We start from the raw sequence: 25,854 nt of genomic DNA on the forward strand, positions 1-25,854 counted from the left end.
ACTCAAAGTAGACCCATTCTGATAAAGAATGGCCTTTAAAAAAAAAAAAAAAAAAAAGCAGCAGCCCTGGCTGGTGTGGCTCAGTGGATTGAGCACTGGCTTGTGAACCAGAAAGTTGCTGGTTCAATTCCCAGTCAGGGCACATGCCTGGGTTGCAGGCCAGGTCCTTAGTTGGAGTGAATGAATCTTTTACTCATCAGTGTTTCTCACCTTCTCTTCTCTGTCCCTTCCCATCTCTCTAAAAATAAATAAATAAAATCTTTTTTTAAAAAAGCAGACATAGAAAAAGTGTTTTACTGAAAGTAATTTAAAATAACTAATATGTATGGAGTAATGTCATTATAAAGGTCCTTTTATTCTAGCGTGGCCTATATCTTACTACTTAAAAATACCAGGCCCTGGCCAGATAGCTCAGTTGGATAGATTATCGTCCTGATATGCCAAGGTTTGCAGGTTCGATCCCCAGTCAGGGCATGTCCAAGAAGCAACCAATGGCTCTGGCCTGTGTGGCTCAGTTGGTTGGAGCATTGTCCCATAAACTGAAAGGTTGCTGGTTCTATTTCTATTCAGGGCATCTGCCTAGCTTCTAGATTGTAGGTTTGGTCCGCAGTTAGATGCATATGAGAGAACTGACGTCTGTCTGTCTGTCTGTCTGTCTCCCCTCCCCCATCCCCTCTCTCCTTCTCTTCTCTCTAAAACTCAATTAAAAAAAGAAAAAACAAGTGGAACAACAAATTGATATTTCTCCCTCACTTTCTCCCTTCCTCTCTCTCTAAAAAAGAAAATTATAAATTTTTTTTAAATGTAAACATTTCATTCTTCAGGCTAAGACGGAGGTGTAGGTAGACACACAGTGCCTCCTTGCACAACCAAAAGAAGGACAACAACAATTTAAAAACAAAAAACAACCAGAACTGACAGAAAATCAAACTGTATGGAAGTCTGACAACCAAGGAATTAAAGAAGACACATTCATCTAGACTGGTAGGAGGGGTGGAAACGTGCAGCCCGGTGGAGAGGACACGTGGCAAAATGGTGACTGGTGGACCCCGGGGGTCCCACATTCATGCTCATATAATCTGGGAGGAACAAAGGTGAAGCAAAACAGACCGCGCAACCCAGAGCTCAAGTGCGGGGAAATAAAACCTCAAACCACTGATTGAAAATCCCTTGGGGGTTGAGGTGGCAGCAGGAGAAACTCCCAGCCTCATAGGAGAGTTCATTGGAGAGACCCTCAGGGTCCAGAATGTACACAACCACCCCACACCTGGGAATCAGCACCAGAAGAGCCCACTTTGCTTGTGGTTGGCAGGGGAAGTGACTGAAAGCCAGCAGAGAGCTGAGCAAGCGCCACTGTCACAGCCCAACAATGTGGGTTGCCCCCCCACCCCCGCCCACTGCTGTGAATACTTAACACTCCACCCCTTTATGTAACAGGCATGATAAGACAAAAAAAAAAAAAAAAAAAAAAAACGGCCCAGAGGAAAGAATAGATCAAAGCTCCAGAAAAAACACAACTAACCAATGAAGAGATAGCCAGCCTATCAGATGCACAGTTCAGAACATTGGTAATCAGGATGCTCACAGAATTGGTTGAATTTGGGCACAAATTAGATGAAAAAATGAAGGCTATGCTAAGTGAAACAAAGGAAAATGTACAGGGAACCAATAGTGATGTGAAGGAAACTGGGACTCAAGTCAATAGTGTGGACCAGAAGGAAGAAAGAAACACCCAACCAGAAAAGAATGAAGAAACAAGAATTCGGAAAAATGAGGAGAGGCTTAGGAACCTCCAGGACATCTTGAAACGTTCCAACATCCGAATTATAGGGGTGCCAGAAGGAGAAGAGGAAGAACAAAAAATTGAAAACTTATTTGAACAAATAATGAAGGAGAACTTCCCCAGTCTGGTGAAGGAAATAGACTTCCAGGAAGTCCAGGAAGCTCAGAGAGTCCCAAAGAACTTGGACCCAAGGAAGCACACACCAAGGCACATCATAATTACATTACCCAAGATTAAAGACAAGGAGAGAATCTTAAAAGCAGCAAGAGAAAAGGATACAGTTATTTACAAAGGAGTTCCCATAAGACTGTCAGCTGACTTCTCAAAAGAGACCTTACAGGCAAGAAGTGGCTGGAAAGAAGTATTTGAAGTCATGAAAGGCAAGGACCTACATCCAAGATTGCTCTATCCAGCAAAGCTTTCATTTAGAATGGAAGGGCAGATAAAGTGCTTTTCAGATAAGGTCAAGTTAAAGGAGTTCATCATCACCAAGCCCTTATTCTATGAAATGTTAAAGGGATTTATCTAAGAAAAAGAAGATCAAAAATATGAACAGTAAAATGACAGCAAACTCCCAGTTAATAACAACCATACCTAAAACAAAAACAAAAGCAAACTAAGCAAACAACTAGAATAGGAACAGAACCACAGAAATGGAGATCACATGGAGGGTTATCAACAGGGGAGTGGGAGGGGGAGAGAGGGGGAAAAGGTACAGAGAATAAGTAGCATAAATGGTAGGTAGAAAATAGACAGGGGGAGGGTAAGAATAGTATAGGAAATGTAGAAGCCAAGAACTTACATGTATTACCCATGGACATGAACTAAAGGGGGGAATATGGGCAGGAGAAGGTAGGCAGGGAGGAGGGGAGTGAAGGGGGGAAAATGGGATGACTGTAATAGCATAATCAATAAAATATATTAAAAAATAAATGTAAAGATTTCAAACCTATTTTATGACTCTAATTTCAAACAACATTCAACACTCTAATTAATCAAAGTACTGGAGAAGCATTTATGCAACTACCTAATTTTATTTGAAACAGAATTTGACCCATGAGTGATGATGTGCTTTATACTTAGATCCTAATACCCATAGATTTCAGTTCACTGTTTTTTCCCAACATTTTATTATGAAAATTTGCAGACAGAAAAGTTGGAAAAATTGTGTAGTGAATACCCATATTCTTGTCCTTCAGATGCTACAATTAACATTTAGCTACATTTGTTTTAGCATATATTTATATCCCTTACATTGATTCGTCTATTTTTGAAGCATTTCAGTTACAAACATCAGAGTGCTTCATTCCCAAACACTTCAGTATGTATAGAATAATTTGTAACATACTGTTTTTGAGATTCATCCATGTTGTTGAATGTTATCAGTAGTTCATTTCTGTTTATTATTGAGTAATAGTCCATTGTATGAATATACTAAGTCTCACTATCCTGTTGACAGATACCTGGACTGTTTCCTGTTGGGCTGTTATGAATAAAGCTGCTATAAACATTCCTCTTTCAACTTTTTATGAACATATGCTATTATTTCTCTTGGGTAAATACATAGAGAGGAACTGCTGGGTCATAGGGTAGATTTATGTTTAAATTAATTAAACACTATTAGAACATTTTCCAAAGTGATTGTACCATTTTTTTTTAAAGATTTTATTTATTTACTCTTAGGAGAAGGGAGGGAGAGAGGGAGAGAAAGGAGAGGAAGATTACTGTGGGGTTGCCTCTTGTGCACCCCCTTCTGGGGACCTGGCCTGTAACCCAGGCATGTTCCCTGAATGGGAATCGAACTGGCGATCCTTTGGTTCGCAGGCCAGTGCTCAATCCACTGAGCCGCACCAGCCAGGGCATGTACCATTTTTCATTGTCACCAACATTTGCTCTACATCCTTGCCAACAGTTTTAATTGTGATTTTAATAGGTATTACCCTAATGGCCAATAATGTTGGGCACTTTCCTGGTTTTTATTTTTTAAGGTTTTATTTATTTATTTTTTAGAGAGAGAGGAAGGGAGGGAGGGAGAGAGGGAAACAATAATTGGCTGTCCCTCACAAGCCCCAAAACAGGGGGCCTGGCCTGCAACCCAGGCATGTGCTCTGACTGGAATTGAACAGGTGACCTTCTGGTTTGCAGGGCAATGCCCAACCCACTGAGCCACACCAGTCAGGGTGATGTTGGGCACTTTTTCAAATGTTTATTAGCCATTTATGAAACTTCCTTTGTGAATTGTCTGTTTAAATCCGTTGCCTATTTGGTATTTAATCGTCTTTTTATTATTGAGTTATAAGACATTTTTCTCTATGTTCTATGTCCTTTGTATATTTTCTCCCAGTCTATGACTTGCCTGTACCTTTTCATAATGATGTCAATTCATTGTATTCTTTCAACATTTTATTATGAAAGCTTTCAAATATATAGAAAATTTAAAGACTTTTATAGTAAATACCCATATATCTACCACCCAGCGACTCATTAACAATTTATTATACTTGTCCTATCACGTATCTATCATCTTATTTGTGCATTTCAAGGTAAATTGCAGGCATCAGTTCACCATTTGATAGTCCTTCAAAATGCATATTACTAACTAGATTCAGTATTTGCAGATTTTTTTTTCTTTTAAGGTAAACTTTTTACACATTGAAATACACACGTTTTAAGTGAACAGTGACTAAGTTTTGACAAATTCATACACTTGTGGAACTCTAAACTATCAAGATGTAGAACAGTACAATGAACTTGGGAAGTTCTCTCATGCCCTGTCCCAGTTAATCACTTTCATCTACCCACAGGCAGCCATTATCCTGGTTTTTTTGCACATAGATTAGTTTTGCCTGTTCTAAAACCTCATATCAGTGGAGTCTAATATTGTGTGCTCTTTTGTTTAAGGCTTCTTTCACATAGTATGTTTTTCAGTTTTATTCATATTGTTGTATGTATCACTGATCATTCCTTTTTAGAGCTGAATAGCAATTCTTTGTATGAATACGTCATAGTTTATCCATTCTCCTGTGGATATACACCTGGGTTGTTTCCAGCTATTGGCTATTAGTAATGAATTGCCATGAACATTCTTGTACAAGTCCTTTTGTGGGAATATGTTTTTATGTTGGAGATGAATACCTAGGAGTGCAATTGATGGGTTATAGGAGAAAGTACTAGACCCTTTCTAAAGTGGGTGAACCAGTTTACACCCCAGTGACAGTGTATGTAAGTTCTTTTTATTCCACATTCTCACCACATTTGGTGTTGTCAGTTGTACCAATTTTAGCAGTTGTGGTAGATGTGTAGTGGTACCACATTGTGGTAGTTAACTGTACTAAAAATAACTATTTCTCCTTTTTTTAAGATTTGATTTATTTTTTGAGAGAAGAGGAGGGAGGGAGAGACAGATGTGCGAGAGAGACATTGGTTGGTTCCTCTCACACACCCTCAACTGGGGACCTGGCCTGCAACCTAGGCTTGTGCCCTGACTGGGAATTGAACCTGCGACATTCCAGTTTGCAGGCTTGTGCCCAATCCCCTGAGCCACACCAGCCAGGGCTCAAAATAACTATTTCTTACATCCAACCCTCTCTGTCTAACCACTCTCTATATGCAGCACTCACATACCTCAGCTTTACCACTTTCCCCCCAAGTTTTTCTGTACTACTTCAATTTTTTTATGCCCCTGCACTTTTACATATAGTAGACTTTAGGAGAGAACTATGTTAAAATTGCTAGTCACTATGGTACCAACACATCAAGTTGATAAAAAAAAATTACTCTATTGTAGATTAATTGGAATTTGTTACCTTCCCACTTGTGAACTTTGGGGAACCTTTTAGAGGGGAGAGATATTTAGAGGATAAAATTGTACATATGCTTATATGCACAATCTGTACACAGATTCATAAACACAAGTCATTGTTTTTGTCCATCAACTATAGAAGGTTAGCCACAATTCAGCTCTTTATAAAATAAATATGAAAGGCAAGATCCTATCGGAAATATCCAATGACACTAAAGTATTCAAGAATTTGGAATCCAGGATAATAATATTAAAATCTTTGACAATTTGGTAGTGTTTTAAGTTTCTTTGAATAAATTAGTAGAATAGCTACCTGAGTTGTAAGTATGGAAAAATCACCCAGGGTACTACCACATCTGACTTAGTTCCTCTCAACAATAAAAATAGTTACATCCCTGGCTGGTATGGCTCACTTGGTTAGAGCATCTTCCGGTAACTGAAGGGATGGGGGTTCGATTCCTAGTCAGAGCACGTACCTAGGTTATGGGTTCAGTCCCTGGTTCAGGCATGAAGAGAGGCAACCAATCAATGATTTTCTGTTGCATTGATGTTTCTCTCTCTCCTTTCCTCTCTCCCTTACCCCCTCAAAAAGAAAAAAAAAAAAAGAAAGGGCAGTGAAAATAGTTACAAAGACTTAACAGGTTAAACTTTTCTCTTTTCCTTGACTATACCTTAGAACCATGGGGAGAGGGGTGCTTTTAAAAGTTTGTAGCCTAGGCTCTATTCCAGAACAATTAAATTAGAATATCTGGGATGAAATGCAGGCATCAGTAATTTTAAAATCTCCCCAGGTGATTCCAGTGTGCAGCCAGGATTACAAACCAGTGCTATACAGGAACTCATAAAATAAAATTTAGGTAAGCATATGACTTTCTCCCCATGAAAGTTCTACGCTGCCTACCAACAAAGGTATTAGAAGTTTTTAAGTTAGGCTACACCATTTACAAGCTCTGACTTTGGGCAAGTTCTTTATCCTGATGATGAAATGAGGTCATAATAAAAAGTTTCAAGTGCAGTGAGGAGCACAGAGTAGGTCTTTAACAACCATTGATTTCCTTCACTTTTAGAAGTGGTACAAATTTGAATAAATGAGGACTGTAAACCATCATTCCTCCTCTGTTAGATTTAGGGCAGTTTTACTTATCAGGTTTGACTAACAACAAAGCTCTTATATTGTCAACATAGAAAATAACACAGGGCTCAATTACTAAACTCACTCCCCTCAGTGTAGAGATTAGATAGGGCCTCATACTCTGTAGTTAAAGTCACCAACTGAGAACTTAATACTAACAGATAGAATGTACCAAGAGTTAAGTATGTTATGTTAAGTGTGCGCTGAAGAAACTATGCACCTCTTGGATATTTTTTCTTGAAAACATGATGTTTAAACTCTGCCCAATAAAAAAAAATTGAACTCTTTCCTTTAAAAATATTTTGCTCTTTTGCACTTTGGGGAAAGTTAATGTCTCTTCTTGGATGTCCTTGTATACACTACAGGGTCTAGAACTATGCCTTGCATAAAATATTTAGGTATTCATTAAATACTTGATTAATAAATGTTCTCATCTGAAAGATAAGAAAAACTTTTGTTGACTTATATGGCTTTTATCTGTATGCTTTGAAATAAAGCATATAGATAAAACAACGGAAGCTTACAAATATTTGTTTCATTTTCTAAGTTGAGGTAGTGCCAGTCTGTCTTTAAAGAGGGATTTTGTGAAATGAACTGTTCCTTAATCTTTCTGGTGTGAACTGTGAGGGCTGAGGTTTAGATCATGACTCCTCAGAGGGGTGGAAATAATTTAAAGAAGCAAGTGGTGAGCACACAGTGGCCTGTAGTTAGTGAGTTCTGCCACTCTCCAGCGTTTGGCAGCTCTCCCAAAGCAGCTTAAACAGTTCTTGGGATTCTTGAGCTTAATAATCATAAGCAAAGGGTGGAGTTCTAATCCTTTTAAGCGAAAGATAAACGCTGTGGAAGGTGTGTCTTCCAGTGTTCCACTCCCTAGGGTTGAGATCACGTGAGCTGAAAGTACTTCCCTATTCCCAGCGTCGGTCTGCCCTAGGCAGTGATCAGAGTTTGAAAGGGACACAGCAAGGAAGGGTTAAGGCAGAAGTAGACTGGAAGGAAGTTTAAACACAGAAAAAAGGACAGGACTTCTATAACAATGCCACACTTTACCGTGACTAAGGTAGAGGACCCTGAGGAGGGGGCGGCAGCTTCAGTCTCCCAAGAGGGGGAGACCAGCTTAGCAGAAGTAAAAGCCCGGATTCAGCATTCAGATGAACCAGGTAAGTACTCAACTTGGGAGATTTGGGGACTTAACAGGGTTTTTTCGCAGAAAAGAAAATGGTACCAAATATTCAAAATATCATCTTCAGGACAGAGAAAAAGTATTGTGGTTAAAGTGTTTGTCAATCAACTGTTTCACTCCATTGTATATCTGATAACTTCTCGTTTTTCACATTCTGGCTTGTTTTTCCCTACAATGAGTTCTGTGTTCATTACCTACAGGTGAAATTGAATCGGCCACAATGTATGAAAGGAGTTTTCAAGCAAAAATAAAGGCACAGTAAAAGTCATTTTATGCGGAATTTAGAATTCACCTTTTGCTCAGGCAGTTGAAATTACATCTGGAAAAGTATATAAAGAAGGAGCATGGTTCAGTAGTTTTGTACAATGGACTTTGCACTTGTGACTTCTCAAGTTGTTTAGTATTTTGCCTCAGTTTACCAGTTAAACAGTAGCTTAAGAGTGAATAGCCTAACAATTCTTAAATGAAAGTATAGTAGATCTTTATGGTGACTGGCATAGCATTGGGTTTGATAAATTTGATGAATGCCATTATCCTTATACTTTTCTTTTAATAGTAACAGTTATACTTCCTGGAGCAATTGTGGTTTTGAATTTTTGAACATGCAATTAAAAGCTTAGTTAATATTATGGTATCAAATATAGTCATAGTTTGAAGCCCAATTTTTCAAGTCTGTAAATTTCATAAAATGTCAAAAACTTCTCTGTTAACGAAGGCTAAGAGAATAAATAAGTTCTCAAAATTTCATTTGATTTTAACATTTCCCTAGCAGGTAACACATCACAATTCCTTGCTGTAAACAACTGTTTACTCTCTCCTGTCTTATCAAGCCTTCATGAATTTTTAAGAATCTTAACTAAAGATAAGGACTATCAAAAACAAATTTCCTTCTGTTTATTTTTCCTATTAGTTGAGAGAATTTACTAGGGAAGATAAAGTTTTATGGAAACTGTCTGCCAGGTTATTTTCATTTTGCTGAATAGTCGTGGTGCTAAGAAGTTGAATGTTAAGTTTAACTTACTTGGAACTCGAACCTAATTTTCTACGGCTTTAATGCAAAGTTAGGTTCTCTTTTGGAATTGTATGTATTTGAAGCTGCACTTTCTTACTTGCTTATGTTTGCTGCTTTTAGATTTTAATCTCTTTAGGCCTTTGTCTTTGCTATTGTCTTTATTAATTTCACAAAATACAAACAAGTGAAGTTTATCTATACCTCATTTCACTTTTCACTGTTTTTTATTTTCTTTCTTCATCACCTCTCTTTTATTATTTCATCTTTACTGGTTCCATAATGTTTGAGGAAATTTGCTGTATTCAGATTAGAATAATGTTGAAATTATTTAATCTATTAACAGTCACCCAGAAAAGCCATACATTCTTTATTATAGCAATTAACTTTGCAATAAGTGACATTACTAAGCTTAATTTATTTTCTTCCATGGTAATTGTTTTGGATAAGGAGGAAGTGACAGGTGTAATCTAAGTTGAAATTAATAGGCTTTTTATTGGCATTTTCCATGACAGCCCAGAAAGTGTCCACTTGAATGAGCAACACATTTGATAAGTGAACAACTGATGGGAATATATTACCTAAATTGTATTCGTTTTTAGTGTAGGGTTAAGTTAGAGGTGAAGAAGGGGAGAAATGTACATGAGAAAAACCTAAAAGTTCTGTTGTTACTGTTTTTTTAAATCCTCACCCGAAGATATGTTTATTGACTTCAGAGAGAGAGAGGAAGGGGGAGAGAGAGAAAGAGAGGGAGAGAAACATTGATGTGCGAGAGATACATTGATTGGTTGCCTCTTGTATGCCCTTAGCTGAGGACCTGGCCCACAACCCAGGCTTGTGCCCTGACTGGGATTGAACTGGTGACCCTTCAGTTGGCAGGCCAGCTCTCAGTCCATGGAGGCACACTAGCCAGGGCCAGCTCATTCTTTAAATAAATTTTTAAATGTGTTTTTAAAAGGTGAGTTTTATTTAAAGTAGACAGGTAATTTGAGATAAAATAAAAACGTGAATATAGATATAATATAAACTAGTTTTTAAAAGAACTATATTAATCCTTTCATGCTAGTTGCTAGAATGCTATTAGAACCTTGCTTAATTTTGGTTTTGAAGGGGAAAGCAGAAACTTAAACTTTTTTTGAATATTTTATTTATTCATTTTTAGAGAGAGGGGAAGGGAGGGAAAAAGAGAAGGAGAGAAGCATCAATGTGTGGTTGCCTATTGAACACCCTGAACTGGGGACTTGGCCCCACAACCCAGGCATGTGCCCTGCCTGGGAATCAAACCAGTGACCCTTTGATTCTCAGGCCAGCATTCAATCCACTGAGCCACACTAGCCAGGGCTAGAAACTCAAACTTTCTTTACTGTTTTCCTTCTCCCCAGTCCAGTTTCTGTGCCCCATCCTGTGTTTTCTCAGCAATTTGTTTACAGAAATAGCACGAATCACACTGTATGGTAATCACCTATTTACTTCTCTCTTCCACAAAGACTGACTATAGACTCCTTGAAGGTAGAAACTTTGTGGGATCATTTTTGTATCTCTAGGTCCAGGTGAATTGGACATAATAGGCAATTCAGTGGATAGATTTGTTCTCTGCCTTTTTTGTTCACCAAACACATGTTCAGTGCAAATATCATGGTAGGTGTTGTACTTTTTTCCTGAGGATACAAAGACATAGGAAGTATAAGTTCTGCACCAAAGGCAGTAGTATGGCTTTAGAGCCAGAGACTTGTCTTTGAATGCCAGTCCTACTAATTATTACTAATTAGGAGCAGTGATAATTTGTATTATTATATGAATGACTTTGGGCAAGTTATTTAACTTGTTTAAGCTTTACTTTACCTCACCGATAAAACAAAGGAAATAATAATACCTACTTCACAGGGTGGTTGCGAACTACATGAGAAAGTTAATATAAAGCACTTAACACATCCTGCCTGGTGTGGCTCAGTGAATTGAGTGCCAGCCTATACAAACTGAAAGGTTGCCGGTTTGATTCCCGCTCAGGGCACATGCCTGGGTTGTGGGCCAGGTCCCCAGTTGGGGGCATGCAAGAGGCAACCAATCAATGTATCTATCACACATTGATGTTTCTCTCCTTCTCTCTCCCCTCCCTTCTGCTCTCTCTGAAGATAAGTAAATAGCCCTGGCTGCTGTGGCTCAGTGGATTGAGTGCCAGCCTGCGAACCAAAGGGTCTCCAGTTCAATTCCCAGTCAGGGCACATGCCGGGGTTGCGGGCCAGGTCCCCAGTTAAGGGCACATGAGAGGCAACCACACATTGATGTTTCTCTCCCTTTTTTTCTCCCTACCTTCCGCTCTCTCTAAATATAAGTAAATAAAATAAAAATAAATAAAGATAAGTAAATAGCAGAAAAATATCTTTTAAAAAATAAAGAAAACTACTTAAAAATAAGAGCAACCTCTTATTACATTGTGGTCAGTTGTTTAATAAGAACAAAAAGAAACTGCTTTGGATAACAGATGATGAAGAGAATAATAATATTGCTTGGAGAGGACCCTAGACAAGTATCTAAGAGGATAGGACACAGCTGATTCTTGAAGGGAGGTCTGGAGAAGATTATAAGCAATGGGAGCACTTAAGGTATGACAGGAAGGTGTAGAGCATGTGGGAAACAAAAGTTGTTTTCTTTTTTTTTAATTTTATTTTTTTATTGTTATTCAATTACAATTGTGTGCCTTTTCTCCCCATCGCTCCACCCCACCCCAGCTGAACCCCCCTCCCTCCCCAACCTCCACCCACCCCCTTGATTTTGTCCATGTGTCCTTTATAGTAGTTCCTGTAATCCCCTCTCCTCACTGTCCCCTCCCCACTTCCCCCTGCCCATTGTTAGATTGTTCTTAACTTCAATGTCTCTGGTTATATTTTGTTTCCTTTTTTCTATTTATTATGTTCCAGTTAAAGGTGAGATCATATGGTATTTGTCCCTCACCGTCTGGCTTATTTCCCTTAGCATAATGCTCTCCAGTTCCATCCATGCTGTTGCAAAGGGTATAACTGTTGGTGGGAATGCAGACTGGTGAGGCCACTGTGGAAAACAGTATGGAATTTCCTCAGAAAACTAAAAATGGAACTGCCCTTTGACCCAGCAATTCCGCTGCTGGGATTATACCCTAAGAAACAGAAGTTTAAGGTAGTTAGCACATTGGGCTTGTGGTAAAGAGAGCTAAGAGATGAGGCTAGTTAATGCAGTGTTAACAACTTCATTCTCTCCCTACTTTGTGGGAATACCCGGTGTCATTGACTTTCTAGAGATAAGATGAGGCTGTTGACAGTGCCTTTCCTCAGACTATATGGTGAGTAGTGGCAGAGCCAGTGTTCAAACTTCTAAGGTTTTTTTTTACACCCTAAGTATCATGTCTCCTGTGTGTTCAAATAGCTAAGTTTTTGTCTATTGCACCTACTAGAAGTTTTAATAGCATTAGGCATTGAATTTAATCAAAAGGTTTTCAATATCTACCAAGATTCTCCGTTTTCTTCCTTTAATCTGTTAACATATTGAATTATATTAATAAAGTTCCTGATGTTGAACCACTTTTACATTCCTAAAATTGACCTTAGTTGTTCATAATACATTACTTTTTAATTTTTTAAAAACTTACTGAATTTATTGGGGTGACATTGGTTAATGAAATTATGTATGTTTCAGGTGTATGATTCTACAGTACATCATCTGTATATTGTATTGTGTGTTCACCGCCCCAAGTCAAGTCTCCTTCCATCATCATTTATCTCCCCTTTACAACTCTTCTACCTCCCCCACCACCCTTCCCCTCTGGTAATCACCTTACTGTTGTCTGTGTCTAGGAGTTTGTTGTTTTTGCTTAATCCTTTCACCTTTTTTACCCAACTGCCCTCCCCTCTGACAGCTGTCAGTTTTTGTTTTGTTTGTTAGATTCCACATCTAAGTGAAATCATATTGTACTTTCTCTGACTGGCTTATTTCACTCAAACTTCTAGGATTTATATGCTTCCCATTACACTATGATGCCAAGTCCTAGCTTTTTAAGAATAACAAAAAGTTATTTAGCATATTAATGTGCACAGGCCATGGGACTTTGATGTGAGCATTATCAAATCTGTGACTTTTTAGAATAGGAACAGTACACAGTTTTACTCTTTATTTTTTTTTTAAATATATTTATTGATTATGCTATTACAGTTGTCCCATTTCCCCCCCCCTTCACTCCACTCCATCCTGCCCACCCCCTCCCTCCCACATTCCCCCCCTATAGTTCATGTCCATAGGTCATACTTATAAGTTCTTTGGCTTCTACATTTCCTACACTATTTTTACCCTCCCCCTATTTTCCACCTATCATCTATGCTACTTATTCTCTGTACCTTTCCCCCACTCTCCCCCTCCCACTCCCTTAATGACAACCCTCATGTTCTAGTTGTTTGCCTAGTTTGCTCTCGTTTTTGTTTTATGTGTGGCCGTTAATAACTGTGAGTTTGCTGTCATTTTTACTGTTCCTATTTTTGATCTTCTTTTTCTTAGGTAACTCCCTTTAACATTTCATATAATAAGGGCTTGGTGATGATGAACTTCTTTAACTTGACCTTATCTGAGAAGCACTTTATCTTCCCTTCCATTCTAAGTGATAGCTTTGCTGGATACAGTAATCTTGGATGTAGGTCCTTGCGTTTAATCTTGGGTAATGTAATTATGATGTGCCTTGGTGTGTTCCTCCTTGGGTCCAGCTTCTTTGGGACTCTCTGAGCTTCCTGGACTTCCTGGAAGTCTATTTCCTTTGCCAGATGAGGGAAGTTCTCCTTCATTATTTGTTCAAATAAGTTTTCAATTTTTGTTCTTCCTCTTCTCCTTCTGGCACCCCTATAATTCGGATGTTGGAACGTTTCAAGATGTCCTGGAGGTTCCTAAGCCTCTCCTCATTTTTCCGAATTCTTGTTTCTTCATTCTCTTCTGGTTGGATGTTTGTTTCTTCCTTCTGGTCCACACCATTGATTTGAGTCCCAGTTTCCTTCTCATCACTATTGGTTCCCTGTACATTTTCCTTTGTTTCTCTTAGCATAGGCTTCATTTTTTCATCTGTTTTTCGAATAGATTCAACCAAGTCTGTGAGCATATTGATAACCAGTGCTTTGAACTGTGCATCCGACAGGTTGGCTATCTCTTCCTCGCTTAGTTGTATTTTTTCTAGAGCTTTGAAGTGTTCTGTCATTTGGGCCTTTTTTTTTTTTTTTTTGGCTTGGAGCGTCTGTTACTTTAAGGGGCGGAGCCTTAGGTGTTCACCGGGGCTGGGTAATGCTGGTCGCAGCGCTGTGACGCTGTACTTGGGAGAGGGGCCTGTGATGCTGTACGTGGCGCCCGCCTCACTCTCCTCCGGATTTCAATCTTTCACTCCGATACCCACAATCGAACTGGGCCACTCTGGTGCTGGTTCCCGAGTAAGTGGGCCTGTGCACACTCTAGGCCCCTGTGGGTCTCTCCAACAACCTCTCCTGTGAGGTTGGGAGTCTCTCCTGCTGCCGTCCCAACCCCCACGGGCGTTTTCAATCAGAGGTTTGAGGCTTTATTTCCCTGAGCTGGAGCCCTGGGTTACGCGGTCTGCTTCGCTCCCCGCCGTTCATCCGGTTATCTGTGGGCGAATGTGGGGCCGCGGGGTGCTACCTGCTGCTCTGCCTACCCCGTTCTCCGCCACTCTGAGTCCGGCCCTCTGGGTTTATCTGTGCAAATGTGGGGCCACAGGGTCTGCTAGTGCTCAGACTGCCTGCGCCATTTGTCCCACACTCCGCCAGTCTCAGTCCCGCCATAGCCACGCGAGTCCTGTCCACCCCGGTGCCCGTCTCCGCCCCTCCTACCAGTCTGGATGAATGTTTATTTTCTATTTCCTTGGTGTTGGTCCCCCTTGCTGTTCGATTTTCTGTCAGTTCTGGTTGTGCGAGGAGGCGCAGTGTGTCTACCTACGCCGCCATCTTGGTTCTCAGTTTTACTCTTTATTGCATTTACCTAATCAGGTATAAGTAAGTACTGTATTCATTTATTTAAATATTTATTGAGTTTAAGTATTTCTGTGAAGTAATTGTCTTAAATGGCCCTCATTCCTCAGATCTTCTTATAGTATCTACGATTTAAGCAGGTTTTGACTACGGACATGCCTTCACTTGATACAGATTGCTGGTTGGAATATTTCCTTTTCCTTTGAAATAGAGTTTTCAGGAAATTTTCAGAAACGGACCTATAATAGAAAAAAAGAAACCTATATTGGTGTTGAACAGCATCTCCAAACATTAACTCTCACATAATCCAAATGGTATTAGATTTTGTGTTAAATGGAGTTTAAATTTTATTAGAAACCCATAGGATGCTAGACTGTTAACTAAACATTAGTCCTGCTTGTTACCCACGGAAGCTTATGTTCTTTTTTTTTTTTTATTGTTATTCAATTACAGTTGTATGCCTTTTCTCCCCATCCCTCCACCCCACCCCAGGTGAACCCACCTCCCTCCCCCACCTCCACCCTCCCCCTTGGTTTTGTCCATGTGTCCTTTATAGTAGTTCCTGTAATCCCCTCTTACCACTGTCCCCGCCCCCCCTCCCCCCGCCCTGGCTATTGTTAGATTGTTCTTAACTTCAGTGTCTCTGGTTATATTTTGTTTCCTTTTTTCTTCTATTGATTATGTTCCAGTTAAAGGTGAGATCATATGGTATTTGTCCCTCACCTCCTGGCTTATTTCACTTAGCATAATGCTCTCCAGTTTCATCCATGCTGTTGCAAAGGGTATAAGCTCCTTCTTTCTCTCTGCTGCGTAGAATTCCATTGTGTAAATATACCATAGTTTTTGGATCCACTAGTTTGCTGATGGGCACTTAGGTTGCTTCCAGTACTTGGCTATTGTAAATTGTGCTGCTATGAACATTGGGATGCACAGGTTCTTTTGGATTGGTGTTTCAGGGTTCTTAGGGTATAATCCCAGCAGCAGAATTGCTGGGTCAAAGGGCAGTTCCATTTTTAGTTTTCTGAGGAAATTCCATACTGTTTTCCACAGTGGCCTCACCAGTCTGCATTCCCACCAACAGTGCACTAGGGTGCCCTTTTCTCCGCATCCTCTCCAGCATTTGTTTGTGGATTTGTTTATGTTGGCCACTCTGACTGGTGTGAGATGATACCTCATTGTGGTTTTGATTTGCATCTGTCTGATGGCTAGTGATGCTGAGCATCTTTTCATATGTCTCTTTGCCCTCTGTATGTCTTCCTTGGAGAAGTGTCTGTTCAAGTCCTTTGCCCATTTTTTAATTGGGTTGTTTGTCTTCCTGGAGTGGAGTCGTGTGAGTTCTTTATATATTTTGGAGATCAGGCCCTTGTCTGAGGTATCATTGGCAAATATGTTTTCCCATACTGTTGGTTCTCTTTGTAATTTGGTGCTGTTTTCTTTAGCCATGCAGAAGCTTTTTATTTTGATGAGGTCCCATTTGTTTATTCTTTCCTTTATGTCCCTTGCTTTAGGGGATGTGTCTGTGAGGATGTTGCTGCGTGGAATGTCTGAGATTTTCCTGCCAATGTTTTCCTCAAGGACTTTTATGGTGTTACGACTTATATTTAAGTCTTTTATCCATCTTGAGTTTATTTTTGTGTCTGGTGTAAGTTGGTGATCGAGTTTCATTTTTTTGCACGTAGCTGTCCAGATCTCCCAACACCATCTGTTGAAAAGGCTGTTTTTGCTCCATTTTATGCTCCTGCCTCCTTTGTCAAATATTAATTGACCGTATAGACTTGAGTTTATTTCTGGGCTCTCTGTTCTGTTCCATTGGTCTATGTGCCTGTTTTGATGCCAGTACCAGGCTGTTTTGATTACAGTAGCCTTCTAATACAGTTTGATATCAGGTATTGTGATCCCTCCTGCTTTGTTCTTCTTTCTCAAAATTGCTGCAGCTATTCGGGGTCGTTTATGGTTCCATATGAATTTCTGAAATGTTTGTTCTATATCTGTGAAATATGTCATGGGTACTCTAATAGGGATTGCATTGAATCTATAAATTGCTTTGGGTAGTATGGCCATTTTGATGATGTTGGAAGCTTATGTTCTAAAGAAGGTGATAGGACTACTGTCTTTCACTGACTAACATTAAAATAGATTGAAATAAACAGTTACAGAGCTTCTTTATGTTGATAAAAAATCTTTTCTCTAATGAAGATTATAAGTTTTTTGGGGAGGCAGGATCAGTTTAACTGTTCACATGGGGTTTTTACCAACCCACCTTAAGAACTTTGGATCTGCATGTTTTAAAATCTCAGGGTCAGAGTTTATTTTTTGTCTCGTAGAGGAATGTTTTTCTGCCTTCCTCCCACCCCCAATATTCTATCATTGTCAGAAAGCCTAACACTGCCTGGAAATATCTTTCCAATTCCTTTTTCCATGTATCAAAGACTTTAATACAAGAATACAAATTTGAGCCTGAGTCCTTTCAGTTCTTTACATCTGAAAACTGTGTTTGTTAACCCTTTGTTGTCATGTTATGCTCTGACAATCTTGAGCACTTTCATTCCCTATTTCAATACTGTTATTAACAGGTGTTTAGAATCTCTTGCTGCTCACATTTTCTTGCTTAGTGTACCAACCCTCTGTGTACTATCTGCTACTTGTGCCCCACAGGAGATACACCAGATTGGAACTGGTAATTTTCTGTAAAGACAAAATTTCTCCAAAATATATATATGTGCATATTGTTTAACATGTTTTATTCTATACTCAAAACAACACTTAGCTTATGATTATAAAAACATATTAAGTGTAATTTTAGCATATTGTAAAATATTCAAACCATTTTTAAATTTTAGACTGAATTTAGACATATGACTTAGATTACAAAATTGATTATTAACTGGTAAACTTTAAAGAATCTAGCATTTCTCGGTTTTGCCAAGTTGAAAACAAACAGTTTTACTAAAAGCATCATCAATATTATATATTGATGAGCACCATCAATATTATATATTGATGAGCACCTACTATATAATAATTGTTGAGCACCTACTATATGCCAGGCATTTTACCAATTTTGGCTTATTTAATCCTCACAACAATCAGGACAGGTAATCATTACCTCCATTTTAGAGATGAGGAAAGTGAGGTGCCAAGACATTAGGTTATGTAAGTGGTAGGTATGGAATTCAAACTAAGGTCTCTATGACTTTCTTCACTACTGCACACTGTCCCTTTAATTTAAACACACACATAGTTGGTTTTATTTTCTGAACTAGGCTGCTCAATTTTCTTAGTAGTTACTAATTCCTTTTAGGTTCTATTTCTTTTGTCTTTGTGGATTTCTCAAAATTAATTGAATTTTACTTACTGTTTCTACCTTTTTATCTGTTGGATTGCTTTTTTATTTGGTGTAGAACATTTCCAAATGTAATATAACAAGAATAAATATACATCTGAAGGTATGAAAGATATATTTATTTTAGTGCATATTATAATATTATAATTAAAAAATTATAATATTTCAAGTATCTTATTACTTAGAATGAAGCTAGGTAATACACAAACTCTTTAGAGAAAAATACTAATATAGATAGAACATAGATTTGGTGAAGATTGAATATGGTGCATAAATAACATAAATGATTTCGATCAATTCCAAACCCTTATGTAGTGAATTAGACTTCATTTCCTTTCCTGAGTTTTCTTTTCACTGTAACATACAATGTTTTTGTGACAAATGATTTCAATAATTGTGTTAGAAATGGTGAACCTATATATAGTAAGAGTACTTTTCAAAAGCTGTTTTCATCTTTCTCCTACAACATTGCCTTTGATTATATATTTTTCTTCTCTTTTGCTGTCTGTTCCCTGTCTACCATAAAAAAATTACACAAACCCACATCACCTCAAGACCAAACCCATTCACCTTTCCTCCAAGATGACTTGCCTCATTCTCTACCCCACCTTTGATTATTCCATCATCAGCACTCAAACATATACTTTGCAGTATGCCCTGAACTTGGCAATGGCTTTGTAATTATATTTGTATCTGCAGGTGAGGGATAGTGTTTCAATTGTTTTTTTGAAATTTTATATATAGATATTTATATATAATTATATATAGCAATATATATATTTACATCTTAAAACTTCATTATGGAAAATTTTCAAACTCAAAAAAGTTCAATGACTTTCTATTCATTTTTCTTACCTGTTGGTGTTTTTATTTTTAGATGTTCTCTATATTTAGGGATATCAGCCTTTTGTGATGTAAGTTGCAAATATTTTTCCCAGTCAGTATTTCTTTTAACATTTTATTGAGATACAATTTGCATAAAATAAACCACACATATTAATATGTACAGTTTAATATGTACATATTTGTACAATATGTATATGTATTTAATATATACATTTTGAAATATGTATACACCCCTGAAACAATTATAATCGAGATAATAAACATTTCCATCATCTCCAGAAGTTTCCTTGTGCCCTTTTATAAGCCAATATCCAATTCCCTGGTCCCCAGGTGACCACTGATCTGCTGTCACTATACATTAGTTTGCATTCCCTAGAATTTTATGTGAGTGGAATCATGCTCTCTTTTGTCTGACTGCTTTTATACTACGTAATTATTTTGAGGTTTATCAATTTAGTCAATATCCTTTAAATTTGACTTATGTTAAGATATTCATTATTTCTCAGAGCTTTGTATTTAGGTCAGTAGTTGATAATGGTACAAACCACAGATATTTGTACCTCACAGAGCCTTTTAAAATTTTGAAGTATTTGCCAAGATTTGAATGTTATTAGGATTAGTCTGTAAACATGACTTACTTTTCAGAGAGGTTTCTGGGAAGGTGAAATCTCACTATTTCTATGTTCCTGAGTCCAGCCAAATGGCCAATGAACAGTTACGTGCAGTGAAGCCTGGGCTACATGGGAGCTCTGTCAGGGAGAGCTGGCCCAGGTCTTGTTCCTCAGGCTGGAGGGGAGCTTGGGGGTGGGGATAAGAATGCCAAATCTAGGAAAGAGCTTGGCTTGGTGGAGATCCATGGACTCCTGGGAGCAAGGAGAAAAGAAAAAGGGGCATGTCTTCCAGTCCTTGAGGCTAAGAGATGTAAAGAGACCTGAGAGCCATGAGGCTTCCTCCTGGGTCTCTGCAGGGTTGGCAGCTTGCCTTCTGCACTTGCCTGCCTACTGGGTAGAGACTGCTGTGCCTTTCTGTTCTCTTGAGACTGCTGCTGCTTGTGGTCCTTCAACACTGAAACCTAAGCCCCTGTGAGGTAACAAAACAACCCATCTGGGAAGCCAGACAAGCAGAAAGGGAAAAATAACTTAGAATAAACAATGCAGTATACCAACCAAATAGAAAAACTGGAGAAGAAAACAGCTTGAATATGAAAATAATAAATAATAGGAGCATTTAAGGAAGTTCAAGTGAGGAATAAAAGAAGACTTTATTGGTTTCCCAGTACTTTATAAGTATTTCCCTAAATACTGCTACATGACTCTCAATCCATGCGCACACCTCTTTTCACTATCTCCACTGTAATATAAGTACCTAAAGATCAGGAATTTTTTCTCCCATAAAACTGCTGATCTGTTGTCACCATCCAATGCCTACAACACTGTCCCGCACATAGTAAGTACCCAGTACATAATTATTGAATAAGAAATGAATGAGTAGCATAATGTATTGGCCTAGAAGATCAAGTGGAAGAAATATTTAAAGCTCAGAGCCAAAAATACAAAGAGATTTCAAAGCAATAATGAGATTTCGAGGATAGAATCAGGACACCTAATATGGCTAACATTAGGTTCAAGAAAAAGGAACAAATGGAGGAGAAGCAATAAAATAAATTTCCCGAGTTAAAGACTTCATTGCACAGAATGAAGTTTCAAGGAAGATCGTTGATAACATACATTTAGAATTATCCTGGTAAAATTATTGAACTCCAAGGATTCATCTGGGTGGCTTCCAGATAGAATTTATTATCAGACTGACATCAGAATTCTAATCCACAACACTGGAAATTCAGAGACAGTGGAAGAGTACCCACAGATTACCAAGAGCAAACATAATCCCAAATCCCTATTCCCAGTGAAGATACCATCCCCCCTACAAGGGGGAAAGTTACAAACATACAAAAATTTAGAGAGTGTATTACCACTTAACCCCTGTGAGAATATTTAAGGCTTTTAATTAAATAAACGAGCCATAACAGAGATCACAAGATGAAAGGGACAGAAATAGAAGAAAATGACAGACTCTCTGGGCATGTGTTATATAAATGCTAAGTAAAGACTAACCAAAAGGGACATGTTTAGGGAACAATTCAATAATATTTATGATGTAAAAGTACTGAATAAGTCAATGGAGAACCTCTAAATTGTGGGGGGGGAAAGAGGTAGGCAAAAGCTTTTCAAGTGGAGATGAGGTGAGGAAGAAGTGCCAATGAGCACATGTAAAGCTGCTCAGAAATCATTAGTCATCGTGGAAATGCACATCAAAACCACAATGAGATATCACTTCACATCATTAGGAAGGCTTTAATCAAAAACATGGACAATAACAAGTGTTGACAAGGATGTGGAAAAACCGAAACCCTCATATACTTCTTGTAGGAACAAAATGGTACAACCACTTTGAATATACAAATAATGCCCTTTTTTGTTATAAAATCATAAACATGTAATTCTGTAACATGAGAAAATCACACTCGAGCATACCATATGACATTTTAGGTGAAATGTTCAAATTAAAACTATAAATTTTTACACCCATATTATTACCTACCAACCACTCTCAAGCAGGCATTACTTCTGCCAGACCCTGGAGTTTGGCAGTTCCTCAAAAAGTTAAATATAGAGCTACCATATGACCCAGCAATTCTAGCTTTATGCCCAAATGAAATGAGAATAGATATCCATGCAAAACCTTGTACAGATATGTTTATAGCAACATTATTCATAATAGCCAGAAAAAGATAGAAACAACCCAAGTGTCCACTGATGAATAAATAAAATGTGGTATATTTGTGTAATGGGATGTTATTTGGCAATGAAACAAATGAAGTACTGAAATACATTAACATATGAATGAGCCTTGAAAATATAATCCACAGAAAGTAGATTAGTGGTTGCTTTGGATTGGGCAAGGTGGCTGAGTGAGGTGGAGATTGACTACTGATGGGTACAGGGATACTTATAGAGGGGGACCAAATTCTCAGATTGTGGTGATAGCTGCACAATGTGAATATATTAAGAAACATTGAATCGAACGCTAAATGGGTGACTTACATGGTATGTAAATTATTTCAATAAAACTTCTTAAATAACATACAACAACTTGCATGAACCTTTAAGTGCTTCTGCTGAATGAAAGAAGCAGTCTCAAAGGTTACATATTGTAAGACTCAAGTTTATTTTTTTAATTATGGTAGATTATGACACATTTACTAATGATCAAAACATACTATCTGTGTAAGTACATACACACTAAAAACAGTGTTTTTTAAAATTTAAGTATAGGCGTACAATAATTTTTGCCTTTGTATGTTTGAAAATTTAGAAAAAATATTACATTAAGCCTATATTAAGCAATTAACCTTATCAGAAATGTTTATCATTTCCTCTTAGTCCCCATAATACAAAGCTTTAGCTAGCTGTTTAGTTCCTTAGCTCTTTAGCTTCATTGAATTTGGGTGTTTGGCTCAATTCCCTTCCTTCCTTGTTAAGGAGATAATCTATATGGTCAGGCCTTATTCTTTCAAAACCATCTTAAAATGAAGGAAGCATGAAATATGTGTTATTACAGTGCATGAAGAATGATTTCAATCATCCACAAAGCCAAACAAGCACATAAGGTATTAACAATATTCTTGAACATTTGCAATTCCCAAATCCTTTCTTCTGTCACTTCTTGGTGAGATTTTTTTTCTTAACTGTGTAAGTACTGCCCTCTCCAAGCATTTATACTTTTCTTGGCTGATTAGTTTTTGGATTTGGCCCAAGAAACTGTCTTTATCTTTGTATTATACTATGGACTTTATTAAAGCTACTTTCTGCTATTATGCTTGCTATCTTCCAAGTGTTATATAGACTGAGCACTAAAATCAGAACTGTCTTCATCACAGATGAGTTCTTCAACTTCTAGTGGATGTGCCCATATATCTAGGAAGCATTTTAACAAAACTTAATTATTCAAATATATTCCAAACATGATTTACATATTCATTTCTTTATGCAAATCTGAAGCACAAACTAACTAAAGTGGCCTTGTAAGACATTTCTCATGCTTGGGACACCTTACTAAATAGCACTGGTTTCCTCAAGGACGTCTATTAATCTAATGCTTATAGTTAGCATATGCACCAGGATTTGAAGAATATTATTGATCCAGTACTGGTGGCAGATCCTCCTGTGCCTCCTAGTGCCCCCTACTTCTTTCTGAATGGAGCCCAGTATCGTCCCCCCAGTGCCATCAGTTCTACCTTCTCCAACATTGGACTGTCCCCATCCCTACACTATAGTGGGCCCCTGCAGCAAGAGATGGGCTTGAGTGGCCTAAGACTCATGTAACTGGTCCTGGTTCTTGGTGTACTCAAGCTTCAGCTATATACCTGCTGGCTGCTGTTGCCTTACCTTTTCATTAAAACAAGTCAGATGGATCAGAGGAAAGATTGTTAAATGAATTCTCTTAAATTTCCTTGGAACTTGTGTATAGTGTTTTCTGCTCCCATAGGCATGTTTGGCTCTGCCTGCATTTTCACTACTTCCTACCTTAATGAACTTTCTCAACCTTTTAGTGTCTAGATTTGTTGTGGGATAATTGGCATGACAGCATTGCTTTCATAAAGCCTTTCAATGATTTTTTTCGTTGTTTCCTTCTATGGTTGCACTTTCTTCTGTTTTGCTAGTATTCTGTTTGCTTGATTTCACCTCCTCCCTTTGCATTGACTTTTAGGAAATTTTATCCTTTTATCTTGAACTCTTACGTTTTGATGACTTTAAAATCATTATTTTCATCATTAACCTTTTATTGAAATTAGTCCTAATTTCTCTCTCAGTCTTTTTTTGAAATCACTTTACATCAGTCACTCATTTAGCAAACAATGTATGTTTTATAGAATGTATAAAGCTCTACGTTACAAAAAATTGTTATTGTCACAGCAACATTAAACAAAGCACTTATAATGAGCAGATAGCCTCCCCCTCTACCCCCTGCCAATTCTCAATCCCAGATTGACTCACTAGGCCTTCTCTCATTTTCTTTACTTTAAAAAAAATTATTGACTGATTTTCCTCCTTTCATTCTTTTTTTTTTTTTTCAGATTTTATTATTTATTTTTAGAGAGGGGAAGAAAGGGAGAAAGAGAGGGAGAGAAAACATCAGTGTGTGGTTGCCTCTCATGTGTCCCCCACTGAGGATCTGGTCTGCAATCCAGGCATGTGCCCTGACTGGGAATCGAACCGGTAACCCTTTGGTTCGCAGACCAGCACTATCCACCAAGCCACATCAGCCAGGGCCCTCCTTTCATTCTTGAACTTAGCAGCTGTGTTGCTGGCGGTGGGGAGGAGGGCATATGTCACAGCTATGAAATTTGGTGCCACCACAAATTCACCATTTCCAGTCTCAACTGTGCTGTTAACACTATTCAAAATTCCTTCTATGTTATTCTAGTTAGCCTCTTTTATTTAAGTTTCTCACAAAACTTAAAATGCTCATTAAACTCCCAATCCTCTTTCCCCTTGTATTCAGCATGACTGAACTTCTGCTTCACAGAGAAAACTGTATTTTCAAAACGCCTTTTTCCAAATTCTTACCAGCATCTGTATTCACACCTATCCTTTACCACCTTCTTGTTATTATTCAATACTTATCTGTATACCTGTGCTGTAGAGCCTTTCTTGCATCCTCTTTCCTGAGTTTTCTACTACATTATTGACTCCTTTGCCTCAACGTATTAAAACACTCAAGCTCTCCTCAGGCCTCTCCCTCTCTTTTCCTGTCTTTAACCAATTGTTGCTCATTTGGTCTCCCAAATATTTCTCAAATCTGTCCTCTTCTTTCCATCCTCATTGCCACTACAATTAGTTCATGTTAGTCCTTAGTCACTTCTTATTTATCCTCCAATAGCCACCGATTGCAGTAACTTCCAGAGGAATTTTTCTCAAATATAAATGTCATCTTTTTATTCCCCTATTTAAAACCCTGTAATGTTTGCTCATTGCTTGCTGAATAAAGTCTGTACTGCACAGTAGGTCATACATGTTCCTTCATGATCTAGAACATTCCAACTTAACAGCCTCCTTGTCTGTCACTCTTTCATGCATACTGCACGCCAGATAAAAGAAATGTTCTTGAATGTCCATTTTTTCCACATATTTGTTTCATCTTCCTGGAAAGTTCTTTCCTGCACTTACCAAGCAAACACTCTTAAGACTGAGCTCAAACATCACTTCTTCCTTAGTGGTTTTTCTATTACATTTTTCAGGGGATGTAATGTACAGTTCCATATCAATTTGTCTGTATCTCTAATATAGTACTATAATCATTCTGATGTAATTGAGTTAATAATGACAACTGCCTATTACTACTATTCTAGAGCCCACACTAGAGATACTTGTTAGCGCGTGGATAAATTACAATGGTCTAATAATAAGTATGCCTGTTGATCTCTAATAAATCTGGCACTCATTTCCCTTTGCATGTTGCACTCATGTTTCCTTACTTGAAAATACTTTCTTTTTTAAAAAAGATATTATTTATTTATTTTTAGAGAGAGGGGAAGGGAGGGAGAGAAACATCGATGTGCAAGAGAAACATCGATCAGTTGCATCCCCCACACTCCCCAACCCAGGCATGTGCCCTGACCCAGCATCTAGCCAACAACCTTTTGTTTCTAGGGACGGTGCCCAACCCACTGAGCCACACCAGCCAGGGCAATACTTTCATTTTTAGACTTCTA

General features: G+C 38.1%; 1 protein-coding gene across 8 annotated transcripts in view; it reads left to right on the forward strand.

Moving 5' to 3' along the window:
- SLC12A6 (solute carrier family 12 member 6) overlaps positions 1-25,854 on the forward strand; it is a 110,323-nt gene that overhangs the window by 19,663 nt on the left and 64,806 nt on the right. The window contains exon 1 of one of the 8 annotated variants that reach the window (XM_045202051.3): positions 7,556-7,874. The exons of 6 other annotated variants lie outside the window; for them this stretch is intronic. In XM_045202051.3, the coding sequence (XP_045057986.1) occupies positions 7,751-7,874 (124 nt within the window). In that variant the 5' untranslated portion in view covers positions 7,556-7,750. Of the gene's footprint in view, positions 1-7,555; positions 7,875-25,854 lie in introns of those variants that run through there. One more of the 8 variants, XM_024567345.4, reaches the window with a different exon arrangement.

This window comes from Desmodus rotundus, chromosome 7 (assembly GCF_022682495.2).
Source record: "Desmodus rotundus isolate HL8 chromosome 7, HLdesRot8A.1, whole genome shotgun sequence".
Taxonomy (NCBI): Eukaryota; Metazoa; Chordata; class Mammalia; order Chiroptera; family Phyllostomidae; genus Desmodus; species Desmodus rotundus.